Source organism: Petromyzon marinus, chromosome 14 (genome assembly GCF_048934315.1).
Source record: "Petromyzon marinus isolate PM22_M1 ecotype Great Lakes invasive population chromosome 14, UKy_Petmar_22M1.pri1.0, whole genome shotgun sequence".
NCBI classification, from domain to species: domain Eukaryota; kingdom Metazoa; phylum Chordata; class Hyperoartia; order Petromyzontiformes; family Petromyzontidae; genus Petromyzon; species Petromyzon marinus.
Window position 1 is genome coordinate 7,370,185 of NC_133680.1, and position 26,425 is coordinate 7,396,609.

The 26,425-nt window shown below is 46.1% G+C and overlaps 1 protein-coding gene and 1 non-coding gene across 4 annotated transcripts; one reads left to right on the plus strand and one right to left on the minus strand.

The window, feature by feature from the left end:
* Positions 1-54: 54 nt before the first annotated feature.
* LOC116942364 (ankyrin repeat and SOCS box protein 15-like) lies at positions 55-22,548 on the plus strand. 3 transcript variants are annotated; one of them, XM_032954168.2, is made up of 11 exons: positions 55-190; positions 2,332-2,452; positions 2,750-2,799; positions 5,926-6,057; positions 8,771-8,929; positions 12,775-13,020; positions 14,681-14,852; positions 15,978-16,222; positions 17,061-17,368; positions 19,747-19,900; positions 21,472-22,548. In XM_032954168.2, exons 2-11 carry the CDS (start codon positions 2,346-2,348, stop codon positions 21,642-21,644), a joined length of 1,746 nt encoding a protein of 581 aa, XP_032810059.2. In that variant the 5' UTR covers positions 55-190; positions 2,332-2,345; the 3' UTR covers positions 21,645-22,548. The 3 variants fall into 3 exon arrangements, with proteins under 3 accessions (XP_032810059.2, XP_032810058.2, XP_032810061.2); XM_032954167.2 differs by having other exon boundaries at positions 75-280; XM_032954170.2 differs by lacking the exons at positions 55-190; positions 2,332-2,452; positions 2,750-2,799 and adding an exon at positions 8,205-8,336 and having other exon boundaries at positions 5,943-6,057.
* Positions 22,549-24,501: 1,953 nt separating this feature from the next.
* Positions 24,502-24,642, minus strand: LOC116942499 (U4 spliceosomal RNA). Its single transcript, XR_004402796.1, has one exon. It is a non-coding gene; the product is annotated as a U4 spliceosomal RNA (small nuclear RNA).
* Between the last annotated feature and the right edge of the window lie 1,783 nt (positions 24,643-26,425).

A 26,425-nucleotide genomic window follows, 5' to 3' on the forward strand; every position in this document is an offset into this window, starting at 1 on the left:
TAATAGCGCTGTGCATCGCTCGTCCCGTTTCAAACGCCCAGTTCACTGGACGCTTATGGATAGCGACGTGTGGCTGTGGCGCTGAGTTGTATGTCATCCTTCGTGATACACGCAGCGACCGAGACGATAGCTTCTCGCTCCCCGTGAGCCCCTGTGAGCAGAGGTCAACACGGACGGTCTGGCTTGGAAGGTATCGTGCCACACACAATCCAAACGATGCGCGTTCGTTTGTTCGCCTTCCCCCCGGCACCTCCGATTGACAACGGTTGGCTGCGTACTGGTACGAAAGGTGTTCAACGTGCATACATACATTCATTCATTCCGAAAACAGTTTGAATTTAAGGGAAACAATCCAGTTCTGTTGTATCCTCCTGTGAATCCTGCATGGTACAAATGCTATGCTACTTATTATCTTTTTTTATCGTGTGAAGTATTTATCTACGTCACCTCAACGTCTTGACATAACAAGACAGCTTATTTGACCATGCTTAACACACTGTGTTGTCTATATCTGAAAACATTAATTGTACATGCTATCGCGTATTAAATGTGTGACCCTACTAGTTAGCAGCCTTCCTTTATGTTCACCTCCCTTTATTCGAATGCTTTAAAGTTGTATTGCAGCATTCGATGTGTGTGTGTGTATATAGAACAGCTGGAACATCCAAATCGGTCAAATGCTAACGGAAATGTGCATTGCCTACCAAATACGAGGACATGGAGTAATTGACATGAAAAATCGAAATACTGTAAAGCCTTTGTACTGCATTTTGTTGCATTTGTTCCCCACGTCGTAAGTTTCCAAGATCCGAGGTTTTCGTATGCTGCTGGACAATCGCAATTATAAAACCCCCCACTTTCATGGGGGTTTTTCTTTCATTTATTTCTGGCCGTATTTGGAACACGAATGTCGGACAGCAGCAGATGCGCATCCACATTGCGTGGGTTGAAGCCTAAGCAATTGAGGCACGTGTCACCTGTACAATGGCTCTGCAATCAAGGCGCGTGTCAGCAGGCAAGTGAAGCGTGTGTCCCTGAGATTCGAGTGATGGCGTCAGGACACTGCCACGGCCTTCTGTAAGATTGCATTCAAGAATAAATGACCCCATTAGCGTTGAGCCAGATACCTCACGTAAAAAAATAGCCAGTTTTTTTATTTAGTCGCCACGGTGGCGAGATGGTAACTACCTCACGTGGCATACAGGAGGTCGTGGGTTCGACCCCGATCGCGTATATGTGTCCTCCCCGTGGTCGCCTGGATTTTGCTCCAGGTCCTCCGTTTTTTTCCCTCCACGTTTAGAAACATGCGTTTAGAATAACGAGCTGCGATGAATTTCCACATGATAAGCCACTCCTTTGAGCTATCATTTGTGGCCAGGACATTTTAAAAAAGAGCTATATAGCTCAGTGGGTTTTACCTGGTAAAATACTTTTTTATTTTCTTTTTTAAAAGTTGCCTAAAATACAGGTTACACAGTACACTGTGTTACGATATGTGTTCATATCTAGGTCGCACCGTGCAAAAAAAAAAAAACATGTTAAAACAGTAATCATTAGTTTGTAGATCAATTATGTGATGCCGTGTGAATGAATGAACTGCAGTAACGCAACAAGAGAATTTGGCCGTTTTTGCAACATCATCTCCCACATTTGCCAAAACAACTCCATTGCTTGCGTGGAATGAATGAGGGGCTTCAGCTTTCCCTTGAGGACTCCCGATTGGGTCATCTTCCAGGGCCAGGTTATCATCCAACGCTATCAACGTAACCCATCCAAACACGTCGATGGCCTGGCACGTGTCATGACGGGGCACTGCAAGATCCGACCATGTACGTCCGAGGCTCGCCCAGCTGCATTAGCTTTTGGTTGCCAAACAAAAATCATTATAATGTTGCACTCATTACACAAAAGTTTGTTTTTTGCCACAAATGAATAACAAATACCTTGCTGATATCGTTTGGGAGCATAAACCATCGCGCAATCTCCGGCTATCCTCGCAGCGGCTTTTGGTTAACCATCGAACAAAAGACTGTCGTCACTGCATCGCGCACTTACACATGTACTTCTGCGGCCGTCTGGAACGCTCCTCCTTCCGATTTTAGGAAGCTGCTGGAGCTACGGCACTTTTAAATCTCGATTGAAAACTCAATTCTTTAGAACTGCTTGTTTGTGTTTAGTTTGTTGTCCTTCCCCAGCATCTGCTATTAGCACGGTTGGCTACGTACGGTGCGAAACAAGCTCAACACACATACGCACATTAACTGCTGAACAGGTTTTTTTTTTAAAGCGACCCTTGTGGGAACCCGACCTCCTGCGCCACGTGCCTTTCAGGAGCAATCAGCTACATGGATGAAATGTCAGAGGAGGAGATGACCGAACTTGCCCTCCAGATGAGCCTGCAGGAGATGTTCGCGTCGTACGAGCGCAAATCTTCAGACGCGGGCGAGAGCACGTACGGCAGAGTCGAGAGACGTTGCACTGCAGTGTTGGTGTATGCCCCCGATGCTATTGCACCGCAGCTAAGAGCCAGCCGCGTTTCCGTACGAATTTGTTGTGCAGCTTACGCAAGGAGGCACAACTGCTCGCGTATGTAACCTTGGTGTGTGCATAGTTTGTTGAATGCATGCACGCATGTACATCCTACGCGTTTGCAAAAAAAAATGTCATCAAGGCTAAATGGCATTGGGATATGAGTACCGCTTTAATTGCGTGTTTTTTGTTGTTGTTGCGTAATTTTTGTGTTTCACAGCTGTACCAATTCAGATTTGTTTGTAAAGCTGACCGAAGCCATCACCAAAGGTAACATAAAAAACAAGACTTTTCTCGTGAGAAATCCCCTTTTCTGCTTTCCGGTTGCACATTGCCCCCGAGTAATGATTGAAAGCCAACTCTTTGTTCGTGCACAAAGTGCGAGCGCTTTAAACGAGTCTCAACCCCATCGCAGACTCTCATTGGAGACCGATCTGGAAGTCACTGCCCCCCCCCCCCACCACTCAACTTTAAAAGGGGGGGGGGGGGGGTGGTTGTGGCATCCAATTTAAATTCCTGAACGGCACTTGACCTGACAATTCAGAAGCGAGTCGGAGTTCGTTTGCGTGGACCGACTGGGGTACAGACTCAATGGAGAGGAGGCAGAATTCGAAAAGAGGGTGGGATCCATTCTTAGATAACCAACTGCGGTGGCATCCAGGACTCACTCCAGCCCAGTGTCAGGGACGCAACTGCCTCGTTCAACGGGGGGGAGAGGGGGGGTACATGCAAGAAACGACTCTGGACCCCCCCCCTCCCCCTTCTTTCTCCCGACTCACTTGTACGGAAATAGCCACGGATGTGTTTAGCCCGTTAACAATACTATGTTAGGCTATAACTACAAACACTTTTTTTAATTGCACCGTGTGTTGGGTTTAGAGGAAGACAGTCTCGCAGTGACAGTATCAATAAAAAATATATTTAAAGCTACGATGCTCACAATGAAGTTATGCGTCTTGCTTTCGTGCACACGTCAGTTAGCAAGGAAGCCTGGTGTTCATTAACAAACACCAGCAGCGCTATTATATTGAACACAATGTTTTTTTTCGGAATCATTTTTTTATATTTGTAACAATTTTTTGGGCATTTGTGGTTAATTGTTTTTGGGAAAAAAAATGTTCTCACGTTTTTTTGTACTTGTTTATCTGTTCATTCGGGCCCCCCCCCCCCTTGTGGCCGGACTGGGCCCCTATGTGTCACATAACGCTGCCATGTACCCCCCAATAGTTGCGCCCCCTCCCCAGAGCCTCCGAGATGCACACCGTGTTATTAGCTTGAGACCCCTACCCTCCACCAACATGGGCAGCTCTTTGTAGTCTCCCAAAGTAAGAATGGCCAACTCTGTGAAATTCCAATCGTAGGCTCTGTAAATTAAGGACGCATCATACGACCTGTAACTTCAGGCCAGTGTGTTTATCATTGGAAATCTACCATCCGTCGGAAAATATGAATTAAAAAAAGAGTATTTTTGGAAGTTTCCAATGCATATTAGCAATGCGTTAATAATATATAATAAGGCCTCATACAAACCCTGTATATGTTCGATCCATCGATTGTGATCATAATACTCCCTTGGAATTAAAATGGCTCCTTTGCAGAGACTGTAAAAGATAGGATCTCAAATATACAATGGCAGGAAAACAAAGTGTGAAAACATTCAATGTAATTTCACTCTTGAGAGGGCTGTGCCAGCGTCAAAGTTGGACAACTAAACACTAATAACTTGATACGAGAAGTTTGTTTGTACAGTCCATGGCGAGCCTGATTTAATTTTGGCCCGGAGTCAAGAATTCAAACCCAGCGTCTCAGCGGTGCAGGCTCAGGTATCTCGCATTGCCTTGACACGAGCCGCAACATAGCCATCAGCCAGCATCACCGTCGTCTCTCATCGATAAACAGCTTGTTTTGCTCCACCGTACCACTGACCACATCACCGGAATCTGGGAACAATCAAGTGACAAAACCGCTGAATAAAGCCGGCGAGGAATCATCCCCAGTGAGGAGCTCGCATCTGGCTCCAATCCCTAATGGCTCACATGGCAGAGCCTAAAAACAGACTGAGAGTGGGATTCGGCAGATGCAATGAAATCATGGGGGGGGGGGGGGGGTGGTTTTTGCACAACCAAACAATGTGCTTGTCAGGAGAAGCAAACCATGGATCATCTTGGGAGATGCCCTGCAGCGCCACAATGCACTCCTCAAGATGTGGCAATGCCAACACCAGACGCGGTGGCCTGTGCAGAATATTGGGAAAAGACGATGTAGGTTGTACAGGAGACACGACGAAGAAGAACAACACGAGCTACCATGGCAACCCACCTTCCATTAGGCAGGCAATGATTCACCACGGCCCAGCAATTGCACGACTTGGCGTGAGGAGTCATAATTTAATTCAGGAATCAACTCTTTTGACATCTTGTTTTTAATGCATCATTTGTATTGGGGGGGGGGGGGGTTCAGGCCAATTTGTTCTGTCACATTCACTCATATAAATGTTGGCATATATTTAGCAAATAATGTAAATAATTTATTATTCACAAAAATGTTTCCCAAACATTATCTTCATTGCGCCATTGGCGTAATGTCATGAGGCAAAGATTCCATTCGGATCTTTCGCACAACTGCAACCCTTTCTTGTTAGAGAACGGCACACAAAAGCCGATATGACAAAGCTAAATCTGAGACCCCTTAATTGATCTCTTATCCACATAATAGGGGGCAGCACTTTCCCACCCACTCTGCCACTAAGAGTAATGTTTGTCGCACGACAATAAAACCAAGCAATAAAATGTTCCAGTGATGATTATTTTGTCTTTGGTGACCGAGCTGAGACTATTAACACCCTGCACATGAGAGTCCCGTTTAATCGCAGGTAGCTTCCGGAATTCAAACCTCGGATCGCAACGGTGCCGGCTAAAATTCTACACACGTATCATGAGCCCAATGCTCAATGAATCGATGCAGCTGTGCATGCCCACCTACCAGATTTGCACAGCCTTGTGTCGTAATAAAGTGTTCCCTCGTTATCCACGAACTTGCTATTCGCGATTTAGGGTGTCCGCGAATAGCATTTGGGACTCTGCACGACTGCCTCAAGAGAGAGAGAGGAAATGACAAAACAAAGTAACGAGAGAGAATGTGATGCGAAAAAAGTGATGAGAGATAAAGTAATAAGTTCATTTATAAATTAAGTTTTCTGCTTTCGTATTTATATGTATTTATGTTTATTATAACCACATTTTATTTGTGTCATGATAACGTTCGTGTATTGAATAGCGCATTTATATTATTGATCTAAGGGAATTCATTATCCGCAACATTTGCTATTCGCGAGCATCTCCGGAACGCATCCCTCGAGAACGGCGTGGTAACCATCGCACGTTGCCTCGCCTGCAGGCGAGCTGGACGGCGTGAAGGGCCTCTTGAGGCACAGCAGGGCTCCGTGTGAATGGGACGAGGACGGTTGGAGCGTCCTGCACAGGGCAGCCGCTCAAGGAGACGCCGAGATCCTGAGAGCCGTGGTCGACGGTAAACTCGCCTCACCGCCTGCACACCTCCCGTCGAACAGCGCGGTCGGCTACGTACGGTGCGGACGAAGTTCAACGCACGCACGCAATCCGATAGCTGTAACAGAACAACAAGAGATGGAAACATCAAACCACGTACTGGTGCGAAAGATGTTCGACGTACATACTTACATACATTCCAAGAACACTTTGAATTCATGGGAAACAAGTCAGTTCTGTTGTATCCTCCTGTGAATCCCACCACCTGCACCCTCCACCGATGAGCGAGGTTGGCTACGTACGGTGCGAAATGAATTAAATGTAGATACACAAAATCCGATAGCTGTAACAATAACAAAGAGGTGGAACTATCAAGCCACCTGTCACAACACTCTCGTTTTAATATTCTTTGGGTCTTTCGGAAAAGTTACGTAGATAGGTTCAACGAAAAGAACAAAAAGATAACAAAAAAATTACGACGTTTCGATCACAACAAACCTTACTAAATTGGCTGTGTCGGGTGGTGGCGGGTTTAACGACACACATTTTTCTGCAATCTAACCCAAAAAACACTCTATCATGCATAATATTGGTCGCGAAAGCATACTGCGTGTTAAACTAATTCACCATTAGGTGCATGGTCTCGCGTGCCCGCTAAAGATGTCACACGTACCGCCAGGTGAACGGGTCGGTACGGACTTGGAAAGACTGCTAGACCAAAGCCAACATCACAAACTAAAACTGAAACAGTTTCCACACCGAGGAGGAAAGACGATCGCTTGTGTTGTGATCGAAACGTGGTAGTTTTTGGTTATTTTTTCTATTTTCTTTTAACCTATCTACGTGACTTTAACAAAAGCCGCAAAGAATATAAATTCCTGCAGTCACGAAAGCTTTAAGTCAAGACTCTACTTTTCATTTTAAACATCCGCTCTCGGTTACAGAGAGTGAAACGTGTTCAAGCTCATTTTTAAGGTATTAATTTAATATAGGGGAATTTACTGCTTACATTTAACAGCTATGACTAAAACGCAGTTCCCATATAATTATATCGGCACATTCTTATGTACCGTATATTTTATCCTACAGCAACGTGGAGGAAAAGGAATGCATGCACATTCTTACATGTCCAAAGAATGAAAGCAATCTCAATCCTGATAAATACCAGCGAAAATACGCTTCAATTACAAATTAATTAATCAACGCTCCCCTTGAAGTGTAGTAACAACCTGAAATGCTTGTCTTCGTTTTCTCGATTTTTTTTTAAAGTCCACACAAAATACGACGAGACAGACGCGTAGCGCAAGGTGTTTGCTTAAATGTTGATTTAAAGCTTTCGTGACTGCAGTGATTCATATTCTTGGTTCTTTCGGTAAAGTCACGTTGAAGGGAAGCGATACAATAATAATATATATATAAAACAATAAAATTCTCACGACGTTTCGACTGTAACGCAAACAGTCATCATCACCTGATGATCACCTGATAATGACTGTTTGTGTTATGGTCGAAACGTCGTGAGAATTTTATTGTTTTATATATATTATTATTTTATTGTTTCCCTTCAACGTGACTTTACCGAAAGAACCAAGAATTTGTTTGCTTAATATGACTCGAGCCTTTTTTGACGACAGTGTCATCGGGTGCTCATTAATAGTTTTTTTTATTTGCTAAGTAACAGATCACACATTATTCAGAAAGGATGCATGGTGAAACGAGTACATTAATTTTCTTTTCCCGAGCTAAATATAATGAAAGCTGAAATCGGTCAAAGGAAGGAGTGATAAAATATAATACATTCTAGATTTTAAGCTTTCGTGACTGCAAGGATTCATACTCTTTTGGTTTTTGGGTTAAGTCACGTGGGTAAAATAAAATAAATGAAAACAACTAAATTAAATCACGACGTTTCGGAGGCAACACAAGCTTCCGTCTTCAGGTGGAAACCGTCACAGCAAAATTGCTGTATCAATATAATACATCTAACAGCCATATCTGTTATAGCGATAAATACATATAAATACATATACAAATAAACTGCTGTAGTATTGTATTTTTTTTGTGATTCACCAAGGCAATATTGGACCAATGTGGAACAAATTGTCGATACTATTGACATTCCGTCACGGCTGTATCTCTTTATTGTTCTTGGGTTTTCTCTATGAAAAGTGACGGTGAGGTGGCCGGGCCGGCGCGTGTTTGCCACTTGTTGCGGAGGTTCGCGGTTCGAGACAGGCGGTCACCCTGGTTAATACTGTGGGTGTGCAGTATTCACAAAGGATATGCGCCATCTGCTTCAAGGTAGACAGTAAAGATCCAATGACTTTTCATATATATGTTTTAAAGAGAACAACGTTAGTGCTGGCATCATTGTGAATTTTTTTAATCAACTGTAATTTACTTAAATTAGTGAAAACCACGTTGCAACACTGCCCCCTACTGGCAAGCTACACTCGTCTATGAAGCATAGCGCTTTCGTGTCAACCTTGTTTCATAATGGCGTGAACACTAAATGTACTCATTGTCATGACTGTTATTATAATTGTATAAATAGGATATTTAGATAGAATCGATCGTCTCGACTCTAATTAAACAATGTTAACATAATCACGCCACCGTAAACATCCCCATGTCAATGCATTTCACGAGCGATGCTCTTGGGCGACAAGTCGTGTAGGTGGCGTGCTGTTGATTGGCCGTGCCATCTGAATCTCTGGCGCTGTTACGTATTGCAGCGTGTCCGTACAGCATCTGGGAGCAGACAACCTCCGACGGAGACACTGCCCTGTCCCTCGCCATAAAAGGTGGACACACGGAGATCGTGCGTCTGATGCTGGAGAGGGGCTTCGATGCCAATAAGCCGTGTGGAAACGAAGAAACTCCACTCTACGCTGGTATGGAGACAATGCCACTGTCATTGCACGGTTGGCTCCGACATTGCACGGTTGGCAAGTCCGATTAGCACGGGCGGCTGTGTACGGTGCAAAAGAAGTTCAACATACATATGGGAGGGTGCTTCAGACGTCGAGAGATTTACAATCGTGTGGCAGCAGCCACTGCCACAAATCAGAACCAGTTTGCCATTGTTTTTCTCACATCATCCGTTATCTATCCACTGCTGAAGGCCTACCAAATCTGGCATGGTGTCTCATGGTCCATATCTGCTATTTAATATTTTTAAAAATGACATCTTTTTCTCTAGTTTGCAGTGTGCATTTCAGCGGAATCCCACAAACATACTTAACCTCTCAGCATCTCAAAAGGGTTATATCACTACATTTTATGTGGCGTGCTTTTATTGTTGTATTTGACAAGACTAAGAAGAGAGAAAGCCATGCGTGCTGGAATGAAGGTCCACATTTGCCAGTACTCGATTAAAAAAAAAAACCCACAAATAACTTAATTTGGGTAACCCCAACGTAGAAAACATTACCCTCTACTGGCAGACTACAACCGTCTGTGAAACACAGCGTCCTTGTGCTATTAGAACGGTGCAAATAGCAAATGTACAACATTTTGTGTTTTATATGTAGCCGTCTGCATATAAAAGTTGTGTTAGCCATCACCAAAACAGGGTCCCTGAGAGCGCAGTGATCAGCTGCCCGCTGCTGTGTTTGCGTGCTATACCACCTCTTGGTTCGGTGTGGAAACTGTTTCAGTTTTAGTTTGTGATGTTGGCTTTGGTCTAGCAGTCTTTCCAAGTCCGTACCGACCCGTTCACCTGGGGGTACGTGTGACATCTTTAGCGGGCACGCGAGACCATGCACCGAATGGTGAATTAGTTTAACACGCAGTATGCTTTCGCGACCAATATTATGCATGATAGAGGTTTTTTGGGTAAGATTGCAGAAAAATGTGTGTCGTTAAACCCGCCACCACCCGACACAGCCAATTTAGTAAAGTTTGTCACGTAAATAAAACATGCCAATTAATTAAACAAAACATGTGGGCAATGTTTTGTTGATATAAAGAAATAACCGAATGTATTTTGTGTGACATCTGTGAAAAAGACCTTCATAGCTCATCGGATTTCTCCACGATAAAGATTCTGACTAAAGATTATTTGTGAATTACACATCGTGCATTTAATTAGCCTGTGATATTACATTTAACTATTTCCAGTCTACGACGATAGGGGTACGCTGAGAGTTGATGGGGTTAGCAGTTGGGTTTGTACACGACAAGCAAAAGGTGGGGCACCACTGGTCGAGACACTTCACGCCATCGTCACCGAACGTCCTCGTTCTCTCCACGAACTTCCAGGCTCACGTGGCGAGCCGATGCCGCACGTTGTGATGACAGCAGCCACGCGGTTTATGTATTGTCCGTGTGTCTCCACGTGGAGAGAGGGAGGGCGCAATAGCTCTGGCTCGCTGTACACATTCCATCCACCGTCCAAAATAAGGCATGCTGTTCTCATTGCGGTTTCATACCCCTGCCGACACAGCTGCCTCGTGTCAACATAGATCGGGCAAATATGCGCCGCCGATACAACGAAACATTGCAACGATGAGGTCAAGGCTAACTAAGTCTTCGCAACCGGGCGAGCAGAGTTTGCCTTTTTGTCTGTTGTGACAGCACATGCGATCGCGTGTTTTTACAGCGCCCATCGGGGGATCTTCGTCGTATAATTAGCTCAACGTGCAGAGAGACATTGCTGGTTTAATTCACGAGATCGCCAGCTCTGATTTCGGTGCCGGTTTTTTTTTTAATTTCATTTAAATTCGACAGGTGCGGAGCACGGGTTAACAGCCATTGGCATGCCCTCGAGCAAACGCTCCGGCACGTTGTCCCGCGAGACACTGGGTGACACACCACGGCGATGTGACGTTGATCGTTCTCAAGCAGTGGTTCTCAAACGTTTTTGGCCCGCGGACCACTGCGCTGAAGCAAACATTTCCGTGGGCCACTCAGGCCCTACCCCCCCCACTTCCTGGTGACAAAACGCATTCACTTCTCTCTCTCTCAACACCAGTACCACAAAGTATTCATATTATCGCAACATAATTATAATAGCAACATTTATAAGGCGCAATTCATCCAGGGATCTCAGTGTGCCATGCACGAAGTTAGGAAATAGAAATATTACAAAGTCCAGAGTCCACTGCTCGTACATGGGAAGTGCAGGCCAGGCAAAACAGGTCTTTAGAAAATACCTTAAGAAACTTTTTTTTTAACGCAGCTATAAGGCTTCTTTTTTTTTGGGGGGGGGGGGGGGTGGGGGTAGATCTTAGGCTTAGGGCGCTATAATCATGGTGGTTAACGTAACTCACATTTTTTAAAATTAAATATAATAAAAGTTTATAAATTCACGACAGAAACAAACGGTCTAAACATTGTCATTATTTCCGGACCAACCTGCATTTGCATCACAGCCACCGTGGACCGTCTAGACTAGAGCACCGTCGTGGACCCACTGGTGACACCGGGGTCCACATTCTGAGAACCACCGCTTTACAATTATCAAGAGTCGATTTGTTTCTTGTCAAGTACCCTTTCATTTTCAGATGGAAGAAAAGAGGTAGGCAGGGACGACGGGTCGATGGAGGTGGATCTTGAAGACGTTGAGAGTGATCTTGAAATTGATCCAGGATTGGAATGATTGGGGTGATTGGGGTCGAGACGTATGTGGAAAAAAAGCTTCATATCTCATCGGATTTTTTCAGGATAAATAAAGATTCTGACTCTGAGGGTCTCATGCACTCGTGAAACATTTGGCCGTGGCACTTTTTGATCATCTGGAGTTTGGAGATGGGTAGGCCGTAGAGGAAAGAGTTGCAAGAGTCGAGTTGGCATGTGTTGAAGGCACGGATGTGTTGTGCAGACTGAGGCATGAGCTCTCGCAGTATTGAGATGTGTGAGGAGAGAACGAGGGCTCGGGGATCAATGACAACCGCAAGTTTACGCACTCTTTGGCAGTATTACGTCAGAGTTTACTCTTTGCCAGAGTGAATTTTATTCCATGTTGGGGTGGCGGAGAGAGAGAGAGGGAGGAAGGTTACTCAATGAGCCTAAACGCAACATATAACCTGCGTTTAATTTGCTTAAATCTAGAATTGTCACCAGATTGTGCTCTTCCAGTGTCTCACAGTGTGTTGTTCGGAAAAATGAAATGAACCGGAAAGAGAGGAAGACCTAACGGAGAATGGCTTGATGACGACATTAGAGATTGGTGCCAGAAATATATGCACTACCAGAAATATATGCACTACCTGAAATATATGCACTACCTGAAATATATGCACTACCTGAAATATATGCACTACCTGAGCATATAACAATGGGTTTTACCGGTTCTGGCAATAAAACAGGTGTTAAGGTGTTAAAACACCAAACAGAATCCTTTGTCAAGGAATTCTGTCTGCATGAACCACACACAGTACCTGTGGTGAACATGCAAACAAAAAAACATGCTCCGATAAGATATAAGTCAAAATGTATGCTCCGATAAGAAATGCATTGTCTTTGAAACTGATTGATCCACACCAGAGACAGCTTTCTTTATCACCTTAACACCTGTTTTATAGCCAGAAAGGGTAAAACCTATTGTTATATTTTGATACTGGCAAAGCAAGGTCCCATATTGTACCTGAGCAAACAGTATTGGCACAAGACAGAGGCAATGTGCAGTGGACGCCTATGGGCTATCTGCCCACATGGATCGCGGCGGCGGCGGTGCTGATGGTGATGATGGAGCATCTTGACGCTTTGCCCCGTTCAAACGCCGCGGTGGATGCAGCCGTCAAGCGCGGCTCGCTGCCGGCGGCCGAGTTGCTGCTGCGCTACGGAGCCAACGTCAACCACGGGCACCACAACCGCTGGACGGCGCTGCACGAGGCCGCGCGCCTGGGCCGTCGCGACTTCGCCGCGCTGCTGCTGCGCAACCGCGCCTACGTGGACCAGAAGACGGCCTTTGGCTTCACGGCGCTGGCCATAGCGGCGCAGCACGGGCACGCGGACGTCCTGAGGCTGCTGCTGGATCGCGGTGAGCCCCCGGGGGCTTCGAGCCGCCGCCGCCGCTGGCGAGACGAGGGCGAGCGGCAGCGCCGGAGCGCCGGAGCGAGCTTTGAGGGCCGCTTTGTTGCAGAGGTTCGCGGTTGGGGTTACGGCGGACCGCCCTTGGTTAATACTGCGGTGTGTATTATTAACCATGAATACGCGTCATCTGCTTCGTTCGTGGACGTGAAAGATCGAGTGTAACGACTCCGACGATAAAGTAATAAGAAGAGACACTCATATTTAAGGACTTCTCGCAATAACTACCCGACTAAAAGACTTACACAATAAGGGATCCCTAGGATTCGTTCTTGTATACCTGCTTGTATCTTCCTCCAAACGCCAATCCCTGTCCATTCCCTCTAACGGCTCCTTTCTGTTATCCCGTTCAACCCTTATTCTTACAATCGGAGACCTCTGTTTATTTATAAATAGCCATTAGGCGTCGAAGTTCGCCAAGAATAATAAATTATTGAACCCACAAATGACTCACAATGTTTGGGAAGCAACATTGCTCCCTGCCGGCAGACTAGTGTCCGCTTGCAGGCCGGTGCTGCGTTTACCTTGAAGCACAAGTAACAGCTGATCACACAATTTCACGTTGAAAACTGTTAGAAAAGCCATGCATGTGCATACAGTACATGATTTGCTTTCCTTGATTGCAGGATTTAAGTGAACTTCTTGACTAAATTCGAAGAGAAAAATATACAAATCGAAATCAATCACTTCATATACACAAGTCAATGCATCTCTCATTAGCAAAAGCATCGGCAAGGTTTGAGGCTATGTTTGTAATCGATACATTGCAAGATGCCTAAGAGTACTTTCACCTGTGCATGATATCTTACAAAGGCCTTGTGTCAAGAAATTAAGTAAATTATAAAATCAATTATATTGGATCCCTGACAATTGTAAAAAAAAAACCTGCTGAGGCGTACTGCATGTATTCAGTCAGGCATGGGTCTTTAACACAGGTGGAGAACCTTTTGCTTCATGGGACCTAAATAAGACTTTCACAACGTTTCGGCCACAACACAAGCGCTTGTGTTGTGGCCGAAACGTCGTGATTTTTTGCTATTTTATTTTCACCTACGTGACTTTACCCAATAGAACCAAAGAGTATGGATCCTAGCAGTCACGAAAGCTTTAAATCTAGAAAGGACTTTCAAATTTCTTTGGCGGGGCCACTCATTAACGCACACGCCTCAGTCACTTCTGGTCATTCCACTTGTCGAGAATGAATTCATTTCTTGAGAACTGATGTTTGTATTTAGTTGTCCTTCCCCCGCGCACTTGGCTACGTACGGTGCGATATAAGTTGAACGTACAAGAGGCCCCCGTAGTGACAAATGACTGCGCGTACTAAAATCAGAAACGCAGTGTTGGCGGGTCGAAAGCATTCCCCTCTAGTACCCGCTCAGTGCTGCTGAGATGCTTGCGGTGACGGGATATAATTTGCGGGCCATTTCAAAGCGGCGAACAAAATCACGGGGCCAAAAAAGAGTCCCCCTCTAGTGCCAGATCGGTGGGCCCTTTTTGAGGTGGTAGGTTTCACGGGCTGCATGGATGAACCTATGACCCGTGCGCCATAGGTTGCCCACCCCCGGCTCTGCGAGCTCGCGTCTCCCTCCCTCCCTCCCTCCTCCCAGGCGCGAACGTCCTCGCTCAGGCGGAGGACGCCGCCACGGTGCTGTACGAGGCGAGCAGCCACGGCCACATCGACTGCATCACGTTGCTGCTTCAGCACGGAGCGAACCCCAACATCCCCAACGCCACGGGCCACCTGCCCATCCACCGCGCCGCTTTCAAGGGCCACGTCCGGTCTGTGCATGGTGGGGGGGGGGGGGGCGGGCACGCGTGACCGCGTTTGAAGGGGACAGGCGGTGCACAAACTCAGAAGCGGCCCCACAGTCAATGTTCGACAAACTTCGCGCACATGCTCAGTGGCTTGCTGATCTCGTTAAGGAGCGTAGACCGTCACGTGAACTCCGGTCATCCTTGCAGCAGCGCGCTTTCGGATGCGCTTCCGTGGCCGTCTGGAACGCTCTTCCTTCCGATATTAGGAAGCCACTGGAGCTATGTACTTTTAAACATAGATTGAAGCCTCATTTCTTTCGAACTTATTGTTGTATTTGGCTTGTTGTCCTTCACCTCTGATTAGCACGATTGGCTACGTACACAATGCGAAAGAGTTCAACATACATACATGCTAAACGAAATTAGTTACAATACGATCTGCTTTTCTTTCTATCATGCGTTCTGCTCTGGTTCGTACCCCCTATGTGTAAGAGCAATGCATAATCTATCTACTGCTGAATGAAGCCTACCCCACCTTAACTCAGCAGACCTCTTTTCACACACGTTCCCTCCTTTGACTGCCAGACTGTCGTTTGTCTTGACCACTTTCCATCCTCCCCTCTTGCGTTGTCCTCTCCAAGCCCACCTGTTTTCCTTGACAAGTCAATGTCACGTATACAACTTGAGTATGTTCTCAAATCCACGTATTCCTATTCCTGTCTCTCAAGTCTCGTTGCAAACATGCCCTAGCTTGGGCACTTTTTGTCCTCTTGTCTCTCTCAATGACCACGTTGCACGGCCACAAAATTTGAGCAAAATACGCCAATCCGCTTGCTCGGCCTCGTGGCGAATTCTCCAGAGTGGCCATTCGAAGAGTAGACCACAAATCTCTCCAATGTGCATTCGGGTCGCACCGCGTGTTATTTCGCTCCACGTGCTGGCAGCTTCAATCCAGTTCCCGGAGAAGCTCCCAGCACGGTTGAGCGAGCCGGGGCGACCTTCGGATTTGCAAGTCCGGTGCGCGCCAACTCTGACACTGCGGCGGCAGCAGGCAGCATCCAAAACTCCCCACCTTGAACTCTCCTCCGAGTTGCTGGAACGATCGCCCACTCGGTGACCCTGCCGGGGTCGTGTTTGGGTGTCGCTCAGGGCGGTGAAGCAGCTGCTGCTGGAGACGCGGGAGCGCGCGGTGGAGCGGAGCGGCGTGAGTCCGCTGCACTCGGCCGTCGCCGGCGGCCGAGTCGACTGCCTGAAGGTGCTGCTGGAGAGTGGCTACGACCCCGACTTCCTGCTGGCCGACCACGTCGCCGTGAACTACACCGACAACCGCCGCTCGGCGCTCTTCTTCGCCGTGTGCAACGGCGACATGGAGGCCACCAAGCTGCTGCTCAACGGTGCCTCGCCCCACAGCCCATTGCCTCCCGTTAGGCCACCACGGTGGCGAGATGTTAACTCCCTCGCCTGGTATGCGGGAGGTCGTGGGTTCGATCCCGTACCTGACGCGCGCTGCTGCTGTACATTTGGAGTGTGTGGTCTCCCTCTCCCCGTGGTCACGTGGATTTTTTTTCCGGTTTATCCCCTCCACATTTAGAAACGTGGGTTGAGAGTATTTGGCTGCGATACCATTGCCACTGATACGCCACTCTGTTGAGCTATCATTTGTGGCCAGGTCGCTTCTGAAAAAGGCCAATATAGTTCAGTGGGCCTTACCTGGTAAAAGTTTGGTTTAGTAAAGGCAATCCAGGACCGCACCTAAGCGATCAGTTGCACGCAGCTCGTTTTGCAACGCATCTGAATCGCTTATATGTGGAGGTCTCACGCAATCGGTTGCACGCAACCAGTTGCTTGCAGTCGTGTCAAGCTAGACAAGAGGACAACATGTCGTCTTCATATAATCTGTCTCCTTATGCAAAACCTAAAAGTATTTCTTACGCAACCCATTGATCGCACGGCCTTCTTGGGAGTGCGTAAAATTCAGCGGCATCGATACAACCACTGTGCAAGCAAACTTGTGGACCGGATTCCACACAGCATCTCATCAGCAGAGTCGATCTTGCTTGAATGAATGCTGGTGGGCTGCCCCACCGGTTCCCAATGCTCAGCATATCAGTACCGTACTGCTCACCCTTGAACGTAACTCCCACATATCGTCTCTTGAGAGTCATTACTCGCGGAGTGACACTCCAACCAAACCCGGCGTGCGATTGCCCTCTCCTCCCTTACCACCGCAAGCCGGCGCCAAGGTCAACCAGGACCCCATGAACGCGCTGCTGGTGGCCATGCACCGTGGCGACCGCGAAACGGTGGCCCTGCTGCTGCGCCACGGCGCCAACGTCGACTGCCAGATGGTGGTGAACACGACGCGCTTCCCCGCGGCACTGCAGTACGCCTTCAAGGACGAGTCGCTGCTGCGGGCGCTTCTCGACGCTGGCTGCGACGCGCGGCTCTGCTTCGAGTGCTCGCACGACGCCGAGGGCAGGCGGCCCTCCGGTCCCCGCGACCTGCCCGGGTGGTCGTCCTCTATCATCCAGGACACCGAGGTCAGTCGGACCGGCCCGCCGCGAGAGACGGTGCGGCCGGCGGAGCCCCCCCAGACGCGGGGCCGACGAGGGCCGCATCGGAGAGACATCCACGAACATCAACCCTCCCTTACGATAGGCGGGGCCCACTTATAACGCCCTTTCTGTACAAGTCACTTGGGGGCCATCCATTTAGTACGGTCGCATGGACGGGGGGAGGTGGGGGTTCACCCAAATGCGCACGTTTGCGTTTGGGTGGTCTACTGACTATGTGCGTACGCATGGGAAACGGCGGGGGGGGGGGGGAGGGTGAAGCCTCGATAATAATGTCTACATTGGCCTTCAAATTAGTTAGATAGTCCGGCGGTGGACTAATCTGTTTGCTTAAACACGTTAATATGATTCATCCTTGATCGTTTCTGCGTGGATTAAATATCGCCCGTTTTATAGGATTCGGGGGGGGGGGGGGGGGCGTCAGGCGTACGTACGCAGGTGGGGGGGGGGGTGGATGTAAAAAGTCCGCATGCGTACAGGGAGGGGGGGAGGGGTCAACTCATTTACACTCTGCACACGCCACGTCGTAGCTAGTGTCTCAGAGTACATGCGTTGCCAGTTACGATTGCTGACAACGATTGCCACTGAAGTCGTCCTGTTCTCTGTCCATGGCCCTTGTATCGCAAGGGCATTTATGCACACTCCAGGACACCAGGGCCGATGAAAAATGGGGAGCGTGGTTGGGTGGTGTCGTGGTTGTTTGGTTGGGTGACTCAGGGGATGGTGCTATTAATATGTGATGAACCTGATGTAGCATCACTGAGATGTAGGATTTGAGTCCCTGGCTCCCGTCTGAAATTAAACTATCTGCTCATGGGCTTTTGGTTCGATTGTCTCATTACAATCATTGATGACGCCACGTAAAATCCATCATTGTTTGGATTCCACTCAGTTCAGATCAATACAAGCTGACAATACTGAACACAGAATACAGCTCTAAATGCTCAGGGGTGTGGAATTGTGAAGTAAATATATTTATGGTTAAGTACGAGCCACGTTTGTTACACTGTTAAATATGAAGGTGCACGTAAAATTTATGACTACAATGCTGTCGAATAGGCATGTAATGGTGCGTAGATTCGTCGTTTAAATAAAATTCACGCAACAGATCTTCAGTGTAGAATTCGACTATGTATGATATAAGAAAATAATTTGCTCATGTAACAATTAGGCTAATAGACAAAAACGACCAATCTTTTCCAAAATGAGACCAAAACAACAGTCACTTGCGATGAGTTATACATTAGGTCATGAGGCAGAAACATTTTTAAAATAGAACAAAAATTACAACAATCCTCTATTCCCTATGTGTATGGTTAACCCACAAGTTCCTAATAACGAAAACATATCTATTGCCTAGCGTTAAAATGACCCTGCTTGCAAATTAAAAAAAAAACAACAATCCCTCACCCAGCTTCACCCTTGCTCTCAAGTTTTAGGGTTTAGGGAGGGATCAGCAATCACTGCTTTAGCGTAGGTGGCACGGGCAACCATCACCATTTCGCGTTCTAATAAAAACGTGGTGTGATTTTGAACATGCGTGCGTGCACGTAGCAGTGTTAGTGGGGAGCGGTAGTGCAGCGGTAGTGCAGCGGTCAGCGCGCTGCGCTACAAACCCGGTGACCCGAGTTCGATTCCCGCTCACGGTCAACACCAGTGACGATTATCTGAACCGATCCTTGGGCCTCCATTAGGTCGACTCAGCCTCAAATGAGTACCGGGTGCGGTGTGAAAATATCGCCACTGGGGAGACAAAGGCGCTCGGGCGTGGTGTTGACCACCCACCCCTTCGTGTGCTCTGCTGGCCTTCATAGGCACTCGCTAATAGCTCTTGCCCCAAGAGTCTGCCAAGGCTGCAAGAGGGATCTTTATCATTGTTTGCAGCAGTGTTAATTCAGTCCACATTCTTTATTTTAGTTGGAGTCTTAGTCTAGTCAATGACAACCTGCGGCATTCTCGTCGAGTCTTGAAAATATTTCCTTTCGTCGTTCTCTTCGTCTAAGTCGACCTGAGCAGCCAAACATTTAGACCACTCTTAGTTATTAAATGTTGGTGTAAGGGGTGTGAAATTTACCCCCCCCCCCCCCCCCCCACCATGTTATTAGGTCAGCCTATCAATGACCTCGGTGAGTATAATCATTTACCTTTTTTGGTCTTCCTCGATGCACTGCAGTCTCGAATACCCTTACTCTATTGTCTTGGTCTGTGCGCCTGTCGCAGGTGCGTGGGTAGTCATGTCCATCATCACCCTCAACGAATTTCATCCACCTGACTGCCATAAAACAAGAGGCAAACACCGCACCTCGCCAGTGTTCCCGTTCCTTGATTTGATCCCCGGCGCGCAGATGTGCGAGATGCTGACGCTGTCCTGGGTGGAACACCTGGCCGGCAGGGTGGTGCGAGTGCTGCTCGACTACGTGGACTTCGTGCCGATTTGCGTGAAGCTCAAGGCCGTTCTGCGCAAGCACCCGGAGTGGGAGCAGATCTCCCACATCCTCGGTGAGGTCATTCGGCACTAAGGCCGTAATTATAATATTCAAATATGCTCAAAATGTCCCCCCCCCCCAATATATTAGATTTCTGTTTTTTTATTGTGGTTATGGTTGTACTTTATTCATCCCTAATCTCTGCCATTACATACCATGAAACAAGAAAAGGTAAAAAATAAAAAAACAGAGTAATGTAATACAATAACACTATTAGACATTATTGTAAAAAATAAAAAGTCCATCCTATGTGTTAGTGAATTTTTTTATATTTTAGGCAGGATATTAATTTTCAAATTTAGATTTTTTTCTGGGAGGGGGGGACCCCCAGACCCCCTAGAAGATTTGGACCCCCCAATGTTGACTCCATTGCTACGGCTTTGCTCGGCATCCCCCACCGCCGGCCCCACCCCAGAAATGGCTCTTCAATAGATGACACCACATGCGTGTAACCGCCGTGCTCTGTTATTGATCGTGCAAGTCGGTGAAGATATCAATTCCAACCAACCTCAATCCAAAAATGGATGAAGGGCTCTCCACTCCATGTCGGTAATGGGGGGTTTTCACCATACTTAACAACGCTGAGTTGATGACAGTAAGGGGAGGCTTTGATATCACTCACCACTGACGTTAACCGTGGCCGGGAATCAAACTCGGGTGGCCACGTTCATAGTGCAGCGTGCTAACCACTGTACCGCAGCTCAACACCATGAGTGATTATTATGATTACATAATTATTATCATTCCTAATTTAGTAATTATTATGGGCGATTACATGGCCCAGCTGTAGTGCGTTTATGAATTGTTAGAGTTTCACGGTTCAAATCCAGCAGCCTCCGTGAACACTACTGTCGAGTGTATTAACCATAAATTACGCATAATCTGATTTGAAGTGGACGTTAAAGATCCCGTGATGTTATTTGCAAGAGTAGGCCTTCGTGTGCCAGCATCATGGTTCAGATTTGCCAAATTTTAAAATTACCCGCAAATTACTAAATGGAAAATAAATTCACAGCAATCATCGCCCCTCATGCAAAAAAGCTTGGCATGATACTCCTGAAAGGAGTTGTGAGACTCGGTGGGATTTTCCTGGGGTAACAAGCGCAAAAAATAAATGATTTTCCTATCTGAGGATCTGAGAGCAAGTGTTGCTTGGCTCGTTGTTATGGCCAGACAGGTGCCATTGAGTGGCTATGAGCCAATATTTGATAATTTGATGGGATGAATTGGGTTTAATGATAAAAGCTGTACAGTTAAATACTAACAGGTCACGTTAAAAGTAATGAAAATAAAAACATGGGCGACACTTGCATCGATTTAAAACTGCCATTAGTATGATGCATTTCCACAATTCATAGTTAGGGATATCGCTTGCAATTACGTTTGGGGTTGTGTACCTTTTCGATAATCTTTTAGCACATTTTGTCCGATTAGCACGGTTGGCCTACGTATGGTGCGAAAGAAGTTCAACATGCAGTCCATGCATAATTTACCCACCACACAGGATCGCCGATCCTTTTTTATTTTTTTATTTTCCCCAATGCAAATAACATCCGCTGGCGGATGCTTGTGCGAACGTTGCAGAGAACGCGCGGCCTCTCAAGCACCTGTGCCGGCTCGTGATCCGCGAGAGGATGGGCACCCTGCGGCTACGCTCGCCCGCCTTCCTGGAGCGAACGTTCCTGCCGCGAAGTCTCCGGGAATACCTCCTCTACATGGAGCGCGGCCAGAGCATCGAACAAGGCCTCAGCGTTTAGCCTCGCCCACGTGGGTGGCACGACACCGACTAGTACTCTTGCACTAGGTCTCGGAACCCGGGGAGACATGGGTTGTTGTGACCTAGGGTGTGCCACCTTATCAGGTGCAAAACAAACGAGACACACCATCGTAAAAAGAATGTCTCACAATACCGCAAGAGGGGAGAACTATGTATACCTGCATTCTCTTAAGTGGCGAAATCAGCTACTCTAGTGCCTTGTATCGTGGTCTTGCATTGCAACAACCTACGAATAATTTGCACGTTTTGCTACGTACGGTGCAAAAAGAAGTTCAACATACATACTTACAATAAATCTAGCTCGTGCACAAGAGCTGATTCCTCACTCGATCTCGGTGATGGATGTCTTCTCTAACATGTTGCTTCCTCTGGTTGCTACTCCATCGTGATTGTTAACCATTGGCCATCATCCCTTCCAGTGACATGGCCTGTCCAATCTCACTGTTCTTCATATGTAGTATGATGTCTCTAATTCACACGTGTCCCCTCATACAATTCCTCTTTTTGTCTGTCAGTATAGTTCCAAGCATGGTCCTCTCCATGCTTATGTTAAATGTTGTAATCGTCCGTGTCTCTGAACCATGTATCAATAGCAGGTAGAATGCAGTGATTCAAAACTTTCTGTTTTAGGTATGTGGGTGGGTTACTTTTCATTGTTACCCAGGACACCCTGGACATCCTTGCAAACGAGATGTTCCATATCTAGGGATTATCCAAGTTAAATATTTTAATTGAAAAATAAATTTTACTTTTCAAAAACTGCTCTATCCTATTCTCATTAGGTGACAGGATGGGTATTGTTGACTTCTGTCATCAATAAAAAAATGTTCCTTTCACAACACTCCTTTCATCACACAGGTCTGGAAATAAACGCTTTGCCTCAACAGCCTCCCACTTGGTTTTTAATGCAGTTTTACTTTTACTTTTAATACACACGCTTTAAGGCTGACACTAGGTGATGGCAAAGGTGAGCGTCTGTCATTATGATTAACAACCACCCACAAACCTCCCGACATGGCATTTTGCAGGAACAGTCAAATGTAACATATCCCCGACCCACTGGGGGCCGAGTAAAGGTCGCTACATGTCCAGATTTCACCTCATTAGGGAATTTCTGTTCGTGTGAGAGGCATAGATTTATAACCGAGATCTGGTACCAGTATTGAAATGTCTTGCAGAATACTGACCTGCACCGCTTTGATAGGCCTAGGCTGACTGAGAAATATGGTCTCTGCTGGAGAAGGTGATAACTCTAGGACAGAGGTGTTTGAGATTATGTGCAAAGATCAGATGTGTGAACATTTATAGAAAATGCCAATTAGACGATTCACAAATACTGCACTGAATATGGCCAGTTTATTGGGCATTGGGGGATACGTTGCAGTTCGATATGTGATGCACTGCAGCTGACATTTGCAAATCAATGTACCTATTTGGGCCCCGAGTCACAGAGCGTTGCCACAAATACACACGATCTCCTTTGGGCTGAAGCATCAAGCAGTAACCCTTTTTTCGTATTGAACTTAAATTTAGAGATATGGAAATGAAATGTAACTAGGCAGTTTCACCAATAAGGTAACCCAAATACTGGTGCTGACAAAATACCTCCTCTACCCCTGGAAAATCCTGTGGGAGCATATGCAGTAGTATTACAATGTTACGACTGTACTTTATTTCATATATCTCGATCTTTTTTCACGGCCGTACAAGTGTTTTGTCGCCACGGTTGGCTTATGCACGGTCTGAAAAAAGTTCAACATGCAGACAATGTAATGCTGACATTCTCACGCACATTCAAAATGTGTCCTGCACGGTATCCATGTCGCAGTCTGCAACTCCCAGGGCGGTCACACCCACCGGGCTGAAGACCGCTGAGCTATTTGTTCACAAATCGCGTGTTCAGAAGAACGCATCAATTGAACCTTATGGTGGCACCCCAGGGTACCATAGTAGCCCGGCTCTCGCATAATGTCCCGTGATGCAGTCACTCTAAGACAATGATGCGATGCGGCAATCGACTCATCTCGACGAGTTGTACACGATGCCCTATTCAAAGTTGCATTTTTCAATAGCGGATTTTATATATGCTGTTTGTCATTCGACATCGCGGAGTAGCACTGATTTCGGATTGATTGGCACCCCAGTCGCGGAGTGAAGTACACCCCCTGGAAAAAATAGTGTCCTAGAAATAAAATATTTAATTGCCTCGGCCAATTTGTATTATTGGTACCCCGGGGTATCGCCTAAAGGATCAATTGTTCTGCTGCGATGTGTCCGATCGCCCCCTGTTGGAAAAGTAGCAAACTTTTAACAAAAAAATTTTCAGTTAAAAACTCAACGCTCTGGTGCGTAATGCAATCGCATAAAATGACATACTTTAAGACATAGTATTATAACACATTCGACACCGTTTTAATACTACAGTACTATATAATAGCACACTGAATTCCGCAATGCAGAGATCGTTGTAATTAACGCTCCCCAATGCTGCAGTTAAAGCAATTGGGCACGTTCCTTAAATGCCCCACCTTCGTGCAAGCCCGCAGTATGAATAAGCAAGACTACTTCAGCAAATAATCTTAGCTCTTTCGGTAAAGTGTTTGTGTTATGGTCGAAACGTCGTGAGAATTTTTATTGTTTCATATATATTTTATTATTTTATTGTTTCCCTTCAACGTGACTTTACCGAAAAAGCTAAGAATATGAATTACTGCAGTCACGAAAGCTTTAAATAAAGATTGACTTCAGCAAAGTCGAGTGTTCTAAAATTTAAGCGCAAGTTTCCCCAATTTCTCTTTTGAGAAAAGCGGCATTCTGTTCTTCGTTGAAATATGAAGCTCCCGAAGGAGCTTGCAAAAATTGCCGACAGCGACTATATTTCAAGTCGCCGTGGCGGGGTATTGGGAAAAGTTTTCAATTAGCAATAATCGCGCCTCGGATAAACCTCATTGGCTACGATACTGCCACTGCGCAAAGCTGACGAGCAAGCCTCCGAGTACACCTCTTATGTACGGACCTAGTACATTAACGCTATGGGTTGCCTAAATGAAACAATGAACCATTTTGTTGTAAATACATAAATACATACCCTAATACTATACAACACGTTATCTATACACATTAAAAGGTTTACATTAAAAAGAGAGATATATTACTTGTAAACGTACGCAAGTATTTATGGAGTACAGACTTTTGCTTAAATTTGCATGACCGATGACGTCACTTCCGATACCATGTATCACGGGGAAATGGCAGACTCGTATAAACATACATATTTTTTATAGTCCGCGTTTATATTGCAGCGGTTTAAAAAAAAACATTCAATGTGGCTTGAGATTGCATTTGCATAGAAACAACAATTGCGAGTAATACAAGACAGTAATTCATCTGGGGATATCAGTGCTGGCCACGTGTTCCACGGGAACACGGAAGTAGCAGCGAGGTCATCCTCGCGTTTCATCAGCCACGTGTTTACAAACTCACCGGCTTGTAAGAATCTTCGTAAAGTAAAACGCACCCAAAAAACCTGTGCCCGGTGCCAATAAAGGCATGGAAACCCATACCTGTCAATCCCTTGTCAGTGCCCCCTACCTTATTACAGACCAATTCAGGCCGTATTGGGTCACCCCGTGCCCTTATAATTATCAACGTTCATCCCACAAAGTCCAATCACAAGGGAGAAACAGTCAATAACCACTTGTTCAACGCACCACTAGTAAACTCACCACCACATACCCACCACAAGGGAGAACACACAAAGATAAAACTATATCGGTAATGAAACGGATGTAGGCCGTATGGACCTAAAAACTCAATACCCTTGTACAAGAATAAGGGTAAGCCGTATGGGTTGACAGCTATGGGCACCTGATCTCTCACGCACACAAATAAGACGACTCCCGCATGTTCGTCGTGCGGAGAAATGATGGAACATTTTGCAATTTCAGAGTTCGCGTTATCAGGAAATATTTATGGTAAATGTGCAGTCAACGTTTTATAATTTGGCGGTTTTCTGATTTGATAAGATTTAAATATTCTCTATTACGGTACTCCTGGTATAGTGTGATGAAAGTATTTTTGGGAGGGGGTGAAAGGCAACATTTTGGTTTGTTATATTGTTTTTATTAACCTAGGCCGTAGCCATGGAGCCAACATTGGGGGGTAAATCTTTCAGGGGGTCTGGGGGTCTCCCCCAGAAAAAAAAATATATGAAAAGGAATTTCCTGCCTAAAATATTTTTAAAAAATCACTAACACATAGGATGGACTTTTTACTTATTTTTTACAATGTCTAATAGTGTATTGCATTACATTGCTCTGTTTTTCTTTTTTACCATGTTTCATTGTAATGGCAGAGATTAGGAATTAATAAAGTACAACCATAACCACAATCTTATAAACATAAATATATTTTATAGCAATATATTGGGGGGGGGGGGGATATTTTGCTGCACCAGTTTCAACTGGTGCAGCAAAATGTGTGTTGACTAACTCGGAGACACTTAAGAGTTGGAGGCACTTCCTTATTAACAAGCATCATCGGGGTTAACACTTTTAATAATTAGTCCGTCTATGATCAGCGACGTTACTCAGTCAGGACAGTTGGTAGGCTGCCTGACTGGTGACGCCCCGAGATGGTGAAGACGACGAGAAGAATGACGAGAATGGTGAAGACTTCAACAGCACGACGAGAATCCCACTCCACACAACAGCCCCCGAGATCCCCTACAGGAGCCCCTCTTATACTGTCAGCGTGGCCTGG

Bases quoted from the DNA above. Each gene is read 5' to 3' on its own strand.
- LOC116942364 (XM_032954167.2), top strand. From the start codon at position 217: ATGCGCGTTCGTTTGTTCGCCTTCCCCCCGGCACCTCCGATTGACAAC. The intron at 16,223-17,060 runs GTGCCTCGCCCC...TACCACCGCAAG, and splicing joins CACCAAGCTGCTGCTCAACG to CCGGCGCCAAGGTCAACCAG. The intron at 19,901-21,471 runs GTGAGGTCATTC...CGAACGTTGCAG, and splicing joins GCAGATCTCCCACATCCTCG to AGAACGCGCGGCCTCTCAAG.